We start from the raw sequence: 18,055 nt of genomic DNA on the forward strand, positions 1-18,055 counted from the left end.
CTCAAACCCATGTCCCCTGCATTGGCAGGCGGATTCTCAACCATTGAGCCACCAGGGAAGCCCCTCTAGGTGATTCTGATGCTGAAGTTTGATGCTGCCAAGTGAAGACACTGTCTTTAGGAGAGAAAGCTAGCTAGAGGCAATGATTGTGTGCCCAGAGAAAAACAACTAGCAGCCTAGATGCAAGAAAATAATGTAATCCAAAGCTTTTCAGAGGAAATAGGTATAGTTTATAGAAGACATTAAGATATAAAGCAGATAATTGAAATTTCACTGTATGCTCTTCCTTAGGTTAAGTAAACTATTTTATTGACTTTTGCTTTTCATGGATTTCTCTTGTTATTTGTGAGTTTGTGCTCAATTGACAGAACCTTAAATTCGTTGTTTTCTGGCACTTTATTATAGATTTTTGTAAAAGTGAGTGCTCGTTCTCTCCCATAGCAGATGACAGAAAAACAACTGAAAAATATCCAACCCAGACTAATATTTTATGTACTTTTCTTTTTAAATATACTTTTCAGTGATTTTGTTTGCTAGTATTTTGTTGATGATTTTTGCATCTATATTCTTCAGTGATATTGGTCTGTAATTTTCTTTTTTTTTGTAGTATCTTTATCTGGTTTTAGTATCAGGGTGATGATGGCCACGTAGAATGAGTTTGGGAGTTTTCCTTCCTCTGCAATTTTTTGGAAGAGTTTGAGAAGGATGGTGTTAGCTCTTCTCTAAATGTTTGATAGAATTCACCTGTGAAGACATGTGGTCCTGGACTTTTGTTTGTTGGAAGATTTTTTTTTTGTTTTGTGGTACACGGGCCTCTCACTGTTGTGGCCTCTCCCGTTGCGGAGCACAGGCTCCGGACGCACAGGCTCAGCGGCCATGGCTCACGGGCCTAGCTGCTCCACAGCATGTGGGATCTTCCTGGACCAGGGCACGAACCCATGTCCCCTGCATCGGCAGGCAGACTCTCAACCACTGTGCCACCAGGGAAGCCCTGTAGGAAGATTTTAAATCACAGTTTCAATTTCATTACTTGTGATTGGTCTTTTCATATTTTCTGTTTCTTCATGGTTCTGTCTTGGAAGGTTATACATTTCTAAGAATTTGTCCATTTCTTTCAGGTTGTCCATTTTATTGGTATAGAGTTGCTTGTAGTAGTCTCTTAGGATGCTTTGTATTTCTGCAGTATCTGTTGTAACTTCTCCTTTTTCGTTTCTAATTTTATTGATTTGAGTCCTCTCCCTCTTTTTCTTGATGAGTCTGGCTAAACGTTTATCAATTTTGCTTTCTTCTCAAAGAACCAGCTTTTAGTTTTATTGATCTTTGCTGTTGTTTTCTTTGTTTCTATTTCATTTATTTCTGCTCTGAACTTTATGATTTCTTTCCTTCTGCTAACTTTGGGTTTTGTTTGTTCTTCTTTCTCTAGTTCCTTTAGGTGTAAGGTTAGATTGTTTATTTGAGATTTTCCTTGTTTCTTGAGGTAGGCTTCTATAGCTATAAACTTCCCTCTTAGAACTGCTTTTGCTGCATCCCATGGGTTTTGGATTGTCGTGTTTTCATTGTCATTTGTCTCTAGGTATTTTCTGATTTCCTCATTGATTTCTTCAGTGATCTCTTGGTTATTTAGTAACGTACTGTTTAGCCTCCATGTGTTTGTGTTTTTTACGGTTTTTTCCCTGTAATTGATCTCTAATCTCATAGTTTTGTGGTCAGAAAAGATGCTTGATATGATTTCAATTTTCTTAAATTTACTGAGGCTTGATTTGTGACCCAAGATGTGATCTATCCTGGAGAATGTTCCGTGCGCACTTGAGAAGAAAGTGCACTCTGCTGTTTTTGGATGGAATGTCCTATAAATATCAATTAAATTTATCTGGTCTCTTGTGTCATTTAAAGCTTCTGTTTCCTTAGTTATTTTCATTTTGGATGATCTGTCCATTGGTGTAAGTGAGGTGTTAAAGTCCCCCACTATTATTGTGTTACTGTCGATTTCCTCTTTTATAGTTGTTAGCAGTTGCCTTATGTATTGAGGTGCTCCTGTGTTGGGTGCATATATATTTATAATTGTTATATCTTCTTCTTGGATTGATCCCTTGATCATTATGTAGTGTCCTTCCTTGTCTCTTGTAACACTTTATTTTAAAGCCTATTTTATCTGATATGAGTATTGCTACTCCAGCTTTCTTTTGATTTCCATTTGCATGGGATATCTTTTTCCATCCCCTCACTTTCAGTCTGTATGTGTCCCTAAGTCTGAAGTGGGTCTCTTGTAGACAGCATATATATGGGTCTTTTTTCTGTATCCATTCAGCCAGCCTGTGTCTTTTGGTTGGAGCATTTATTCCATTCATATTTAAGGTAATTATCGGTATGTATGTTCCTATGACCATTTTCTTAATTGTTTTGGGTTTGTTTTTGTAGGTCCTTTTCTTCTCTTGTGTTTCCCACTTAGAGAAGTTCCTTTAGCATTTGTTGTAGAGCTGGTTTGGTGGTGCTGAATTCTCTTAGCTTTTGCTTGTCTGTAAAGCTTTTGATTTCTCCATCGAATCTGAATGAGATCCTTGCCGGATAGATAATCTTGGTTGTAGGTTCTTCCCTTTCAGCACTTTAAGTATATCATGTCACTCCCTTCTGGCTTGTAGAATTTCTGCTGAGAAATCAGCTGTTAACATTATGGGAGTTCCCTTATATTTTATTTGTCATTTTTCCCTTGCTGTTTTCAGTAATTTTATTTTGTGTTTAATTTTTGCCAATTTGATTACCATGTTTCTCGGCGTGTTTCTCCTTGGGTTAATCCTGTATGGGTCTCGCTGCGCTTCCTGGATTTGGGTGGCTATTTCCTTTCCCATGTTAGGGAAGTTTTCGACTATAATCTCTTCAAATATTTTCTCGAGTCCTTTCTCTCCCTCTTCTCTTTCTGGGATGCCTATAATGTGAATGTTGTGTTTAATGTTGTCCTAGAGGTCTCTTAGGTTGTCTTCATTTCTTTTCATTCTTTTTTCTTTATTCTGTTCCGCAGCAGTGAATTCCATCATTCTGTCTTCCAGGTCACTTACCTGTTCTTCTGCCTCAGTTATTCTGCTATTGATTCCTTCTACTGTATATTTCATTTTAGTTATTGTATTGTTCATCTCTGTTTGTTTGTTCTTTCATTCTTCTGGGTCTTTGTTAAACATTTCTTGCATCTTCTCGATCTTTGCCTCCATTCTTTTTCCGAGGTCCTGGATCATCTTCACTATCATTATTCTGAATTTCTTTTCTGGATGGTTGCCTATCTCCACTTCATTTAGTTGTTTTTTTGGGGTTTTATCTTGTTCCTTCATCTGATACATAGCCCTCTGCCTTTTCATCTTGTCTATCTTTCTGTGAATGTCCTTTTCAGTGATTTTCGTTTTAAATTTTAACCCTTTAAAATTTGAGAGTACAAGATAGTTTAAATGGTTTCAAAAAACTAAAAGATACATTTAAAATAATTTAATTATTAGATATTCCCATGTTTGCAGGTAAACCTGCTTAGATATAGCAGACTTATATTCCTTATATATATCCTTTTGATAAGTTAGAATTGAAAATAATAAAGGTAAATAAATTTCCTGTTTTCCATGTAGGCTTAAATTGTAAAATATCTAGTTACTATTGTTTTCATCTATTTTATTTCTAATGGTTAGGAAATTGGAGGCCTAACTGTAGGTACATAATATAAAAAACTTATGAAATTTTTAACGTTTATTTTCCTTGAAGATAATTCCAAACTTTTCTTTTCAAAAATATGTACCATCACCATTAGCTTTACTAGGAGAGATAAATGGAAGAATGATGACTTAAAATTTTAAAAAATATTTTATTTGTAATACTTCAAAGCTATTTTCATAGCTTATCTACTTGATCAGATTGAATTTTTAGTTTTTCTAATTTTTTCTTAAGATTTCAGTTGTATGTCTCAATCTCACTTTTGTTCCTGGAATCCTAGAAAGTTTAGGAGACTTTAATCTGTGAGAATGTTGAGGTGACAGTGTAGGCTGATGCAAGTTTTCTAAAAAATTGTGGTCAAACTGTAGCTTCATGGAGAAGTATACCAATAAAAGAAAAAAGTAAATAGCTGAATTCATCACTATTCCATATTACTGGTTAATACTGGAGGCTAGGAATATATTTGGTAACTAGAGACCTGTCTGTTTTATTTCAGAAGGAATTTTGTTGCGGTAATGTTCAGGGAGAACTTTTAAGGAGCCTTTTGGGCCTTGTATTTTCTGTCATGTCCTTGTTGCTAATACCCCCACTACACTGGGGGTGTGCCTTGTGTTTCTAAGTGGTGATTCATTCATGGTCTTGGACTATCACCTTAGTTCATTTGTGAGAATGCTGTCCCCTTTAGGGATACACCATTTAATCTCTTGGAGCTTCTTTTTTCTCCTTTGTAGAAATAATGAATTTGGATTGAAACATCCAAGACAGGGTCTACAGATGGTGGCTTATAGTGCCATATGTGGTGAACGAGTTTTGTTTGGCTTTAAGTCTTTAAGTTCTTCAGTTAAGAGTCTTTTAAGTGTAGCAACATGCCTATGGTACAGCATTCAGCAGGTATAAAGGGTGACGTGTACATTTAAAGGTAGGTTTAACTCCTGTTCCTCTCCCTCTCAGCCACCCAGTTGCTTTCTTTGGAGACATTCACATTTACTACATACTTCTGAATCATTCCAGAGTTATTACCTATGCACAGAAGCATAATGGTATGTTTACCATTTTTTTTTTCCAAAACCAAATTGTTGCAAACTACATGAAATGTCTGTCTTCTTTTTTTCACTTAATCTATCTTAAATATCATTATCAATATATTTAGAGCTATCTCCGTTGTAACAACTGCATAGTATCCCTTTCTATAGATGTATCCCACTTTTCCTTCTATTTTTCTTCTTTTCTTTCTTTATTTCTTTCCTTTTTTCTTCCTACCCTTTTATTCTTCCTTTCAGTCTTTTCTTCCCTTCTGTCCACCCCCCTCCCCTGCCTTTGCAATTAAACAGTCCAATTCAGAAAACAGTATCCTGCCATATTAGGAGAATCTGTACCTGGGACTTAATCTTTATTCTCAAAAGGAAGGATTTATACCAGCTACTATGTTTTAGACTCAGGTTGTTATTTTTTTAAATAGATCTTTATTGGAGTATAATTATTTCACAGTACTGTGTTAGTTTCTGTTGTACACCAAAGTGAATCAGCCATATGCATGCATATGTCCCCATATCCCCTCCATCTTGAGCTCCCTCCCATCCTCCCTATCCCAGCCTCTAGGTCATCACAGAGCACCAAGCTGATCTACCTGTTCTATGCTGCTGCTTCCCACTAGCTAACTATTTTACATTCGGTAGTGTATATATGTTGATGCTACTCTCACTTTGCCCCAGCTTCCCCCTTCCACCCCCTGTCCTCAAGTCCATTCTCTATGTCTACATCTTTATTCCTGCCCTGCAACTAGGTTCATCAGTACCATTTTTTTTCTTAGATTCCATATATATGCATTAGAATATGGTATTTTCAGGTTGTTTTTACAGAAAGAATTAGCTTTCTTCTTACACATGTAAGAACATGTGTTTTAAGACGTTTGTTTCTAACTTTCTCAGTAGAGTTTCCGGGGGGAAAAATGTAAGAAATTGACTTTTTCTTCCTCTGTTCTTGTAGGTCTTAGTTAAGGACCTAATTTTTTCCCAATTGTATTTATAATTTATTTAACTAGTTCTCTGTAGGTGGACATTTGGATTATACATATATTCTTGTCTGTATTTTTTCAGTATATCATTTCACATATGTACAAATATATTGGAAGGATAACAGTCTAGTATTAGAATTGCTGGGTAAAGAGTATATATGCATTTACCAAGACTTCCCTGGTGGCACAGTGATTAAGAATCCACCTGCCAATTCAGGGGACACAGGTTTGAACCCAGGTCCGGGAAGATCCCACATGCTGCGGAGCACCTAAGCCTGTGCACCACAACTACTGAGCCTGCGCTCTGAAGCCTGGTAGCCACAACTACTGAGCCCACGTGCCACAACTGCTGAAGCCCATGCACCTAGAGCCTGTGCTCCACAAGAAGAGAAGCCACTGCAGTAAGAAGCCCACACACCTCAACGAAGAGTAGTCCTTGCTCACTGCACCTAGAGAAAGCCCACACGAAGCAGCGAAGACCCAACAGTCAAAAATAAATAAATAATTAATTTTTGAAAAAGAGTATATGAATTTACAAAATTGACAGATATTGCCAAGTTGTCCACAGTAGTGGTGAAACTGATTAACACCACCACAGCCAACATACGAATGCATTTTCCCCAATATATTGTATTATCAAGTTACTGAACTTTATTAATCTGATGGAAAGGGGGAAATGTGATTACAATTTTAGTTGGCATTTCTCTTGTGAGACTGAACATCTTTTTAATGTGTTTGAGCCTTTTTATTTCCTTTCAATCAACATGTTCTTAGTGTTTTTTTCTGTTGAGTTGTCGATCTTTTTCTTATTAATTTGTAGGTGCTCTTTATACATCAAGAAAAGCAAACTTGTGATACTACTTTTCTGATTTTGTTTTGATATTTGTCAAAAAAGAGCTGTCTTATTTCTCATGATAGGTTTTCAGCAACTTTTAAATTACCATGTATAAATATTTTCTTTTTGAGGTGAAATTTATTAGTCTTTTATGACTTTGGGTTTTGTCTTATTTTCAAAAAGACATTCCTAACCCTGAGATTATTAAAAACAAACTCTACCTTTTCTTCTAGTACTTTGGGGTTCCTTTAAATTTTTTGATCCTTTTGGCATTTGTTTTGATGTGAGAAATAATTTCTAGATGGCTACCCATCAACATTTATTGAATAATTTACATTTTCCCCAATGATGTGCAGTGTCACCTTTAGTTTATACTAAATTCCTGTATGTATTTGGGTTTGTTTTTGGATTGTCTATGCTATAGATAGGTCTGTTTGTGCATTAAATACCACTTTTTAGGTGACTATAAATCATGTTTTAAAATATTTTAGAGCATTAAAATAATTTTTTTATTCTTGTTTATTTTTCCATATATACTTTAGACTCATCATGTATGATGTCTTTTAAAAACATTGTATTGGTATTTTAATTGGGCTTGCATAATTTCAAAATACTAATTTAGGGAGAAATAAAATCATTGTAATGCAGAATCTTCTTGTTTAAGAACATGGTTTTGTGGGGCTTCCCTGGTGGCGCAGTGGTTGAGAGTCCGCCTGCTGATGCAGGGGACACGGGTTTGTGCCCTGGTCCGGGAAGATCCCACACGCCGCGGAGCGGCTGGGCCAGTGAGCCATGGCCGCTGAGCCTGCGCATCCGGAGCCTGTGCTCCGCAACGGGAGAGGCCACAACAGTGAGAGGCCCGCGTACCAAAAAAAAAAAAAAAGAACATGGTTTTGCTTCTCATTTGTTCAAGTCATTTTTGTGCTCTTTAGTAGCATTTAAAATATTCTTTGTACAGCTCTTATTTTTTTCTAGTAAGGTTTATTCTAATTATCATTTTTGTTATTATAAATGGGATTGTTTTCTTTTTTTTTTTTTTTTTTTTTTGCGGTTTGTGGGCCTCTCCCGTTGCAGAGCACAGGCTCCGGACGCGCAGGCTCAGCGGCCGTGGCTCACGGGCCCAGCCGCTCCGCGGCATGTGGGATCTTCCCGGACCGGGGCACAAACCCGTGTCCCCTGCATCGGCAGGCGGACTCTCAACCACTGTGCCAGCAGGGAAGCCCTATTTTCTTTCATTATATCATCTAACTGGTTGTTTTTATAGAAGCCATGGGTTTGATTTATTATTTTTATATGCAGTTACTTTACTAAAATTCCTCTATTTTTGTAATAGTTTATAGTCTATATTTTCTTGGATTTTCCAGATATCCAGTCATCATTTGCAAATAATATGATTTTATTTCCTCTTTTTTATTTATAAACTTTTCTTTTTTTCTTAATTGAAGTATAGTTGATTTACAGTATTATATTATTTTTAGGTGCACAGCATAGTGATCCAGTATTTTTACAGATTACACTCCATAGAAGTTATTACAAGATAATGGCTATAATTCCTTGTGCTATACAATATATTCTTGTTGCTTATCTGTTTTATACATAGTTTATATCTGTTAATCCCAATCCCCTTATCTGTCCCTCCCCACTTCCCTCTCCCTTTTGGTAACCACAAGTTTGCTTTCTATATCTGTGAGTCTGTTTCTGTTTTGCATATATATTCATTTGTATTATTTTTTGGATTTCACATATAAGTGATATCATACAGTATTTGTTTTTCTCTGTCTGACTTATTTTCCTAAGCATAATATTTTCCAGGTCCATCCATATTGCTGCAAATGGCAGAATGTCATTCTTTCTTATGGAGTAGTTTTCCATTGTATGTGTATATATGGAATACTACTCTCTCTCTCTCTCTCTCTCTCTCTCTATCTATCTATATACACCACATCTTCTTTATCCATTTATTTGTTGATGGGCAGTTCAGTTCCTTCCACGTCTTGACTGTTGTGAACAGTGTTGCTATGAACATTAGGGTGCATGCATCCTTTTTAATTAGTGTTTTCATTTTTTCCAAACTTAATTCTTTCTTGACTAATGACATTGACCACCACCTCCAGAGCAACGTTAAATATTTGTGGTAAGAAGTGGACATCTTTGTTTTGTTCCTATCGTCATTACTACTCAGGTTTCTCTATTACACATGATACTGGCTTTGAATTGAATTATTTGTATCTTATCATATTAAGGAAGTTGGCATAGTGTTTTCTTTTTCAAAAACAAAAATCTTATATTGACAGAAAAGTTGCAAGGGCAGTACAAAGAATTTTTTTTTTCTGAACCATTTGAGGGCAAGGTGCCAGGCAACCTGATGGCCCATTGCCACCCACCAAATACTTTAGTGTTTGTCTCCTATAGACAAGTACTATCCTATGTAACCGCATACAGTTTTCAAAATCAGGAAATTAGCACTGATGTATTACTACCATCTAGTCCTCAGACCCATTCATATTTTGCTATTTGTCCCAATAATATCCTTTTATAGCCAAATCTAGTCCAGAATCATGCATTACATTTGGTTTTCATGTCTTTTTAATCTCCTTCAATCTGAAACAGTCTTTCGTTGACTTTTGTGACCTGATGTTTTTGAAGATTACAAGAAAGTTAATGTAAAATGCCCCATAATTTTAGTTTGCCTGATGTTTCTGTATGATTGATTTCACGTTATGCATCTGTGGCAGAAATGTCACAGAGATATTCTTTGATCACCAAGGAATATCACAGATATTCCTATTATTCCTTTTTGTTTGTCTTTTCTAGGCACCTCCATCTTCTTTGTAATTTTTCTCTCCAGCAATTCTGGGTCTTTTATTTTTTATTAAATTATTAAGTAGTCCAGTGTGTGAATTGATAGGAGGATGGAGAAGCGAGTGTCCTGGAAGTATAAGGAGTAGTTGGTAGGCTGGGGAATGAGTTGCAGTAAAGACTTTTGAGTATTATATGCTGAAGTGTCAGAATCACCCAGGACCAATGATGGTGGCAGAAATAGAAAGCTAGTCAAAAGGTATAGAAAGGAAGAAATTGATAATTTTATTATTACTTTGGTTATATGATTATACTGATTAAATTATTGTTTTTATTAAAGCCATTTTGAAGCCTGTCTTCTAGGCCAAAACATTGTTTGACCAAACAAGGTGGGCTGTTATATCCTTTTGACAGGACATTCATTTTTGTCAGCTTTTAATACATGTATTATTAATTCTGCTTATATAAAATAATGATCTCATTGTAGAACATACAATTTCAAAAGGTTTTATGATCATTAAATACAGATATTGTAGATATTTGATGCCTTTTCTTCTGTGTATACAACTGAACTATCTTTAGCCTGTTTTTAAATATTTCAATAAGATAAAAATAATCCTTCTTATAATTGCAATATACATTTTAAGAGCTCATTGAAATGAGAACAAAAACATGACAGTACCTACATTTTGAAAGTTATAAGAAGCTCGGTGAGTTGGATTTTGTGTTTATTATGATACTGAAAAAAAAATAAATGAGTGTCAGTTAAACCAAATAGAAGTAAGTTTAATGGTTCATTCACTAAACCTTAGTTGGATAATCCACAGTTCCTTAGGGATGTGGTAAGATCATCATTAAATGTAAATTTTTGCTTACTTAAATGGAAAGCGCTGTGGAAATATAAATAACGTTGTCTGAGTTAATATAATAGAAATGAGAGGGGAAAGAATGTAAGAATAGTGAAACTGATAGCTATTTTTGAGGGCCCTTAAGTAGATCTCCTCTCACACTCCCAGTGGTGTTATGAGTTACTTTAACAAGTTAGTATTTGCAACATAGTTTTAATTCCTTAAGTGGAAAGTATTACTTCAATTCTAAATGTCTTTTTAATTATTATGGAGAGCTGTTCTTTCCTATCCCCTTTGTCTAACTGAAGACTAGAGTTTTACAGTTTGTTTCATGTTAAAATGTAGGTTTTTTTCTTTTTTTCTTTTTCTCATGTTTGGGAGGGGCCAAGAACCTATGGAGGGCCATTTTCTCTGATTTTCCTTTTCCCAGCTTTCACTTTCTTTCCCCCTGCCTATCAAATCTAAATGGGGATGGGGTAAAAGATGGAGATTGAAAAAAGGAAGCTATTTCTTATTTGAAGGGTAGGTCCAGGATAAAGTCTCTCAAGACAAGGAATCCATCATAAAATTTAAGTAGATGGTGAAACTCAGAGAACTCTTACTTTACAAGGCTTATTATAAGAACTCATGATTCTACTTTACCCCCTGTCTCCATCTTCACTCTTTAGAAAAAAAATATGTAAGTTTCAGGTGTACAGCACTATAGTTCAGCATCTGTATAAACTACAAAATGACCACCACCACAAGTCCAGTTACCATCCATCACCATACAACTGACACCTTAGACCCATGTTGCCTGCCTCCCCAACCCTTTTCCCCTCTGGTAACCATTAATCTCTTCTTTGTATCTATGAATTTGTTTTTGTTTTGATTGTTCATCTTTATTTTTTTTAAGATTCCACATATGAGTGAACTCATACAGTATTTGTCTTTCTCTATCTGACTTATTTTGCTTAGTATAATATCCGTGAGGTCCATCTATGTTGTTGCAAATGACAGGATTTCTTTTTTTTATGGCTGAGTAGTATTCCAGGGTGTGTGTGTGTGTGTGTGTGTGCGCGTGTGTGTGTGTGTATGTGTGTGTGTGTGTGTGTACACCACATCTTCATTATCCATTCATCCATCGATAGGCACTGAGGTAGTTTCCATATCTTGGCTATTATAAATAATGCTTCAGTGAACATGGGGGTACATATTAGTGTTTTGAACTAGTGTTTTCATGTTCTTCAGATAAATGCCTAAAAGTGGAATAGTGGGTCATATGGTAGTTCTCCATCTTCACTTTTTATAAAGGAGAATCCCCCTCAATGCCTTAAAAGACAAACACTTGAGCAAACTGTACTGTATTTTGCATATGTCTGCACTTATATTGGTTGTTTTAAATTATAGACTCTTAGAGGATATGGACTACGTGTTGTAACATCCCTAGTCTGAAGTGACATTTATATAGATGTCCTTTTTTAAAAAAAAAATAAGTTAAGCATTTCCCCCGCTTGCAGTCAGTGCCCTTCTGTATACTTTGTGATAGATCTGTAAAAAGAAATGTTTTTACATCTAATTGTTTTATCTTCCAAAAGTTCTTTCTTCAGCTGAGTTTGAAAAAGTTTATTTCGTCTAAACTGAGTTTTCTCTTTCTTTTCCTTACTCAGGCTCAGATTGCCTTCCTTCAGGGGGAGAGGAAAGGTCAAGAAAATTTGAAGAAGGATCTTGTGAGGAGGATCAAGATGCTGGAGTATGCTCTTAAACAGGAAAGGTAATTCAGTGACATGGAAGGGTTCTCTTAAATATTGGAGTGATTTTTCTGTTATTCCTACAACAAATCCACATTGTAATGTGTTCTACTTTTTAATTCAGGAAGTAGTATTTGTAATAAACATTTAGAAATGGTTGTAATATGTTAATTTGTTAATGAATATTTAGTAATAATGACCAAAAAACTGATTTATATGATTTTTAAGATTTTAGCAACATTTCCCCCCCACTCTGTCCTTTCTAAAGAAATGTATGTACTTCCTGAACTGTTGATATCTATTTCTTTATAGAATTGAAATAGTTTTTGAGTTGTAAAGGAAATTTCTATAATACTTACTCCCTTTTCCTTATCATCTAGTATTATTCAGTTTGGTGTACTTTTTATGGAAGAAACCTACTCTGGCAGACTGTGTTAAGAATCCTTTTATAGACATTTTTGGTATTTTGATCCTTTGCTATCAACTATTCATATCTCTCCAGAAGTGAATCTTACCTTTCTATTCTGCTTTTGTCTAAGATATTCAAGAACTAAACTTCGTTCACAAGTAAAGGACAATAGGTCATGGATGAGAATTTTGGAAGTTTTCATATGAATTAAGTTTGTTTGCTTTAGTGGATGGTCTTTGGAATTTTTTGTCAGCAGTGTAAGACAGTTCTTTATTTTAGATTATTGAGTACTTGTTAAGTGATATTGAATTTCTCTATTTTGCTTTGTTTTTGATCACATGCCCTTTTCAGCTTTTTGAAGCATCTTCTACCATTTAGAAGATGCTACTTATGGATATCAAGAAATAGATAAAAGTTTATTAGAAGTTGTATTTACCTTCATGTGGGATCTTTAAATGACACAAGAGGTTGAAAACAGATTGACCTCTTAGTGAAAAATTGGTGGTTCTTTTCATTCCTTGAGAGGTTGACTGAAAGCTGTATTGGGGAGATGGTGGGGAAAAAAACATTGTAATTTGGGAATATTTGAGATTTTAAGCAATCTAAATGATAGGCATAATCAAAGCGAGAGTGTAATAACATTAATAACGGCAACTATTTATTAACTACCATGTACCAGCCCCTGAGGCTTAAAAACTAAGTAACTTACGTAGAGTTGCAGAGTTACAGTAGAGCTGTGATTCAGATCCCTCCAGTCTGTCTGATTCTGAAGCTTGTACTACTCTTTACCAGTACATTATACTATCTTGTAAATCAGAAAAATTAAAATATACAAATATTAAACTAACAAAGGATACGGTGTATATGTGTGTGTGTATGTGTGTGTGCGCCCATTCTCATTAACATATTCATTAATCTATACATCCAACTTGTACTGTTCTGGAATTGGGAAGAAGCAAGTCACAAACGTTGTCCCTTCAGGGCCTAGAGTAGTGGGAAACAGACTTGGAAACCACAAAAGTACAGTGCAGTAAGTTAGGTGCTGTGGGAGAAGTCAGCACAGGATACAGTGGGGTCACAGAGAAGGGAGTGGTTGTTTGGATCTGGAGGCAGTGAAAGTAGAAAGGAGGGTGTGATTAGCAGGGGTGAGACTTGAACAGCATCATAAAAAATAAGGTGTTTGCCAGATGGGCAAGGTTCAAGCAGTAGAGAAAATACGTTTGACATGGAACAAAGCATTTTGGTGTGTTCAGAAATTTGTGATTACTGTGTATGGAGGGTAAGGCGTTAATTGTGATTGATAAGCAATAATGGTAGCGATGGGCAAGAACCAGATCGTGGAGAGCCTAACTAAGGAGTTCAAACTTTTATCTTACACTGCAAGCTTTTAAAAACATTTTCTTCTAAAATAATCTCAAACAAATAGAAGTTGCAGGAACTATATACCCTTCGCCCAGATTCACCAGTTGACAACATTTTGTATCATGTTCTCTCTATATACTCATTGTTTTTTTCCCTGAAAATTTTGCTACTTCTTTGCAGACTTATACCCCTTTGCCCTTAAGTACTTAAGGGACCATCTTCTAAAAGCAAGGGCATTCCTTTAAATAATTACAGCTCATTATCAAATTAAGGAAATTTAATGTCGATATAGTTCTATTATCTAATATAGCCCATATTCATATGTTCCGCTGATGATCTTTTTTCTACCAAATGTCCTGATAATGATCTTTGTAGTATTTTTTTTCCTGGTCCAGGATCCAATCTAGGAATACATATTGAATTTAGTTGTCATGCAGTTGAAAGGTTTAAGCATGGAATAGTTTAAAATAGATTTTAGAAAGATCACCCTGACCTCAATTTAGGGGATGGACTGAAAAGATTTGTTAATAGAGGCAGGAAGATTGTAATAGTTTAGGATGAGAAATGATAATGTAGTAGCTGCTAGAATAGAGGAGTTAGCCACTATGCAACATTTTATTTTAGTTTGTATTTTTATTATTATTTTTTTGGCCACACCTTGTGGCTTGCAGGATCTTAGTTCCCCAACCAGGGATTGAACCTGTGCCCCTGGCAGTGAAAGCCTGGAATCCTAACCACTGGACCTCCAGGGAATTCCCTATGAAACATTTTAAATAGAAAAAAAATGCATAAAATTTGGAGATGATTTGGTATAGGGGGTGAGGAAGAAAGATAATTCAAGAATGAGTCCCAGGTTTCTGGCTTGAGTGAGAAGTTTGAAAATTATCAAGTGAATTAAAGATAAAGAATTAGGGTTGAAAAGCCACTATGGGAGGGGGACTCATTACTAGAGATGTGTAGTTGGTAATCATCAATATTGTGGGTAAAATTATAAGAACTCTGAAACAAACAGAACAAATATTGTGGGACAAGAAGAGATTACTAGCAGGAGCCACAGGAAATGGAAATGTTTGAGGAAAAGACAGAGGAAGAAGAGCCAACAAAAGAATGGTAGAGAAGGAAGGAGAGAGCAGTATATTGGAAGCAAGCTAAAGCAGGTGGGAATTTGACAATTGCAAATGCCAAACAAATCTCAAGTAAGTTGTATACTGAAAATAGTCCTGGATTTGCCAGTTAGGCGCTTGTTGGTATCCTTGCTAGAAAGCTTCAGTGAGGTAGCAGGAACATAAACCAGATCACAGGGGACTGAGAGGTGAGAAGGGTAGATAAAGAGGAGACAGAGTTGTTTATTTTTTCGAGTTGTTTATTTTTTCAAGTAGTTTGACTTTGGAAAACAGAAAAGATAAAGAGAGATAGTGGCGGGTCTAGGGAAGATTGTTTTTTTGTTTTTTGCTTTTTAACTTAAAGGGATTCTCCTGGAAAAGTGTCCGTGATTTTGTATCTTTGGAAGTCCATGGAATGATTTGAGATTATTCCTGATGTAATGGCACCACTGAAGTGTAATAAATTAAGGAATAAAAAAAAATTCTGTGGATTAGAGCTCTTAAACGTTTGAGTTCTTTTCACTGTGAAATTATTTTTAATTAATGCAAAGGAATTTTTAAAAAATTGGAACATTTCAGTTCTTTGATTCTGAAGTTATTTTTTCTGACACGTAAGCCAATTTAAAAAAAATTTTTTTTTTAATTGAGGAAAATTTGAAACATAGGTGTACAGAGACTAATATCTTCTATATACACCCCCAAGCCTCAACAGTTAACATTTTTGTCAATCTTGCTTCATCTCAATCTATTTTAGAGCAAATTCCAGACATCTTGTCATTTAAATTGTAAAAACCTAAGTAAGGATCATGGTTTTGAATTGCTGTATTACAGATTTTCTAAGTCGTCCCACTTAAAAAGATCCAAAGTTAAGTAAAACTGAATATTTAACATTAAAGAAGGATTACACACCTAGCAGTGGATTTTTTTATGCTATTGATTTTTTAAAAATTTTATTTATTTTATTTATATTTTTGGCTGCACTGGGTCTTTGTTGCTGCGTGCAGGCTTTTCTCTAGTTGAGGCGAGCAGGGGCTACCCTTCGTTGGGGTGCACAGGCCTCTCACTGTGGTTGTCTCTTCTGTTGCAGAGCATGGGCTCTAGGTGCGTGGGCTTCAGCAGTTATGGCTTGCGGGCCCCAGAGTGCAGGCTCAGTAGTTGTGGCTCACAGGCTCTAGAGCACAGGCTCAGTAGCTGTGGCGCATGGGCTTAGTTGCTCTGCGGCATGTGGGATCTTCCCGGACCAGGGCTCGAACCCGCGTCCCCTGCATCAGCAGGCAGATTCCCCACCACCGTGCCACCAGGGAAGCCCCTAGCAGTGGATTAACAAAGCATTCCTTAAAGTGTGATAAAATTTACAAAATGAGAAAATTTACATATAATTTTCCAAGAACACACAACCTAAGGTTTATTCAGGAAGTTCTATACTGAAGAACCTCAAACACTATATAAAATATAATTCTGAAACATTTCTTCCATTTGCTCCACATATCTCTTGTGTCTGCACCACTGTAAAAACCCAACTGTCCTCCTTGCCTCTAATACATTTTCTCATTCTGATTAATTTTCCACGTCCATGGGATTCGTTTTCTAAACACAGTTGTTATATCCCTGCTTAAAAATATCTGGCTAATTTCAGAGTTCTTCTTAGTAAAACCTTCTACATCCAGGCTCCTTTCTAGTCCTATACAAACACACACACCACTGTGTATTTTTTTCCACTTTTAAGATGTTCCTTCTGACCAAAATACCCTCTTCATCAGTCCATTTGTCTGATTGTAGAACTATAGGTTTTGAGGTTTAGCTGAAATCTCATGTGTCACCTTCTTTTTGGTAGCTCTCCTTGACTACTGTCAGGACCTTTGACAGAATTAGATAATCCCTTATCTAAATTTGTATAACATTTGATATAACTCATAGCTCTTATCCACCATGTGCTAGAGTTATTTATTTACATTTCTGTCTCTTCTTTATCTCCTTGCCGTTATCCTTAACTGACTACAAGCTGCACATTATTCCCACCAGCCAGTACAGTGCCTGGCATGTCATAAGAATTCAGTAACAGTTTGTTGGATTTTATCAAATTATTATTATTTTTTTTAACATCTTTATTGGAGTATAATTGCTTTACAGTGGTGTGTTAGTTTCTGCTTTATAACAAAGTGAATCAGCTATACATATACATATATCCCCATATCTCTTCCCTCTTGCGTCTCCCTCCCACCCTCCCTATCCCACCCGTCTAGATGGTCACAAAGCACTGAGCTGATCTCCCTGTGCTATGCGGTTACTTCCCACTAGCTATCTGTTTTACATTTGGTAGTATATATAAGTCCATGCCACTCTCTCACTTTGTCCCAGCTTACCCTTCCCCCTCCCGGTGTCTTCAAGTCCATTCTCTACGTCTGTGTCTTTATCCCTGTCCTGCCCCTACGTTCTTCATAACCTTTTTTTTTTAGATTCCATATATATGTGTTAGCATACGGTATTTGTTTTTCTCTTTCTGACTTCACTCTGTATGACAGACTCTAGGTCCATCCATCTCACTACAAATAACTCAATTTCTAATCAAATTATTTTTAAGTATCAATGTTTAAAGTGTGGTTGGAATGCTGTGTTATATTCCAGGCATATTATATATAATAATTGACTTTGAAACAAAGCTATAATGGGACTTCTTTAATATATTATAATTATGTAATTTTAATGCTGTTTTATCCAGTAAAGACCAGTTGGGAGGCCTAGCTGTGTATCAAATGTAGAGTTCTTAGGCGTGAGATCTGCTATTTAACTTGCAGTCAGTCAAATTTAGACAGAAAAAGCTTAGGGAACAAGAGTATTGCTAACAGTGAAATGAAGTGTTAAAACAATGGGAAGCAATATGAGTGGGAAGATATTTTAGCATATTGACTTCAAAAGGAATGTTACTAAGTTGAGTTCTGTGAGTAAATTATTTTTCAGTGAACTTAACAATTCACTAGGGAGACCCTGATTCATGGGAGCACAGCTTGTAGCAAACACAGCAGTTCTTTACTTATTTTGTCTTTATCTAATTTTTTATGAAATGTTAGTTCATAGTGTGTTATTACATATGTTGTATAGAATGTTTTCTATTCCCTTTTCTGTAAGCTCTGTTGTAGCTTTTCCTAAGACCACTAGAATGCACTATAGTGCAGTATTTTGTGTTTGAAAATGTTTTCCTCATATATCTATGTGTGTATATTTATATATATGTGTGTGTGTGTATATATAAATAAATATGTATATATAT

At 35.8% G+C, this 18,055-nt stretch overlaps 1 protein-coding gene across 2 annotated transcripts in view; it reads left to right on the forward strand.

The window, feature by feature from the left end:
- Positions 1-18,055, forward strand: part of STRN (striatin) — a 107,220-nt gene that overhangs the window by 25,548 nt on the left and 63,617 nt on the right. For both annotated transcript variants that reach the window (XM_067007809.1, XM_059079297.2), the window contains exon 2: positions 11,833-11,936. In XM_067007809.1, the coding sequence (XP_066863910.1) occupies positions 11,833-11,936 (104 nt within the window). The remainder of the gene's footprint in view (positions 1-11,832; positions 11,937-18,055) is intronic.

The sequence above is a fragment of the Kogia breviceps genome, chromosome 11, assembly GCF_026419965.1.
Source record: "Kogia breviceps isolate mKogBre1 chromosome 11, mKogBre1 haplotype 1, whole genome shotgun sequence".
NCBI lineage: Eukaryota > Metazoa > Chordata > Mammalia > Artiodactyla > Physeteridae > Kogia > Kogia breviceps.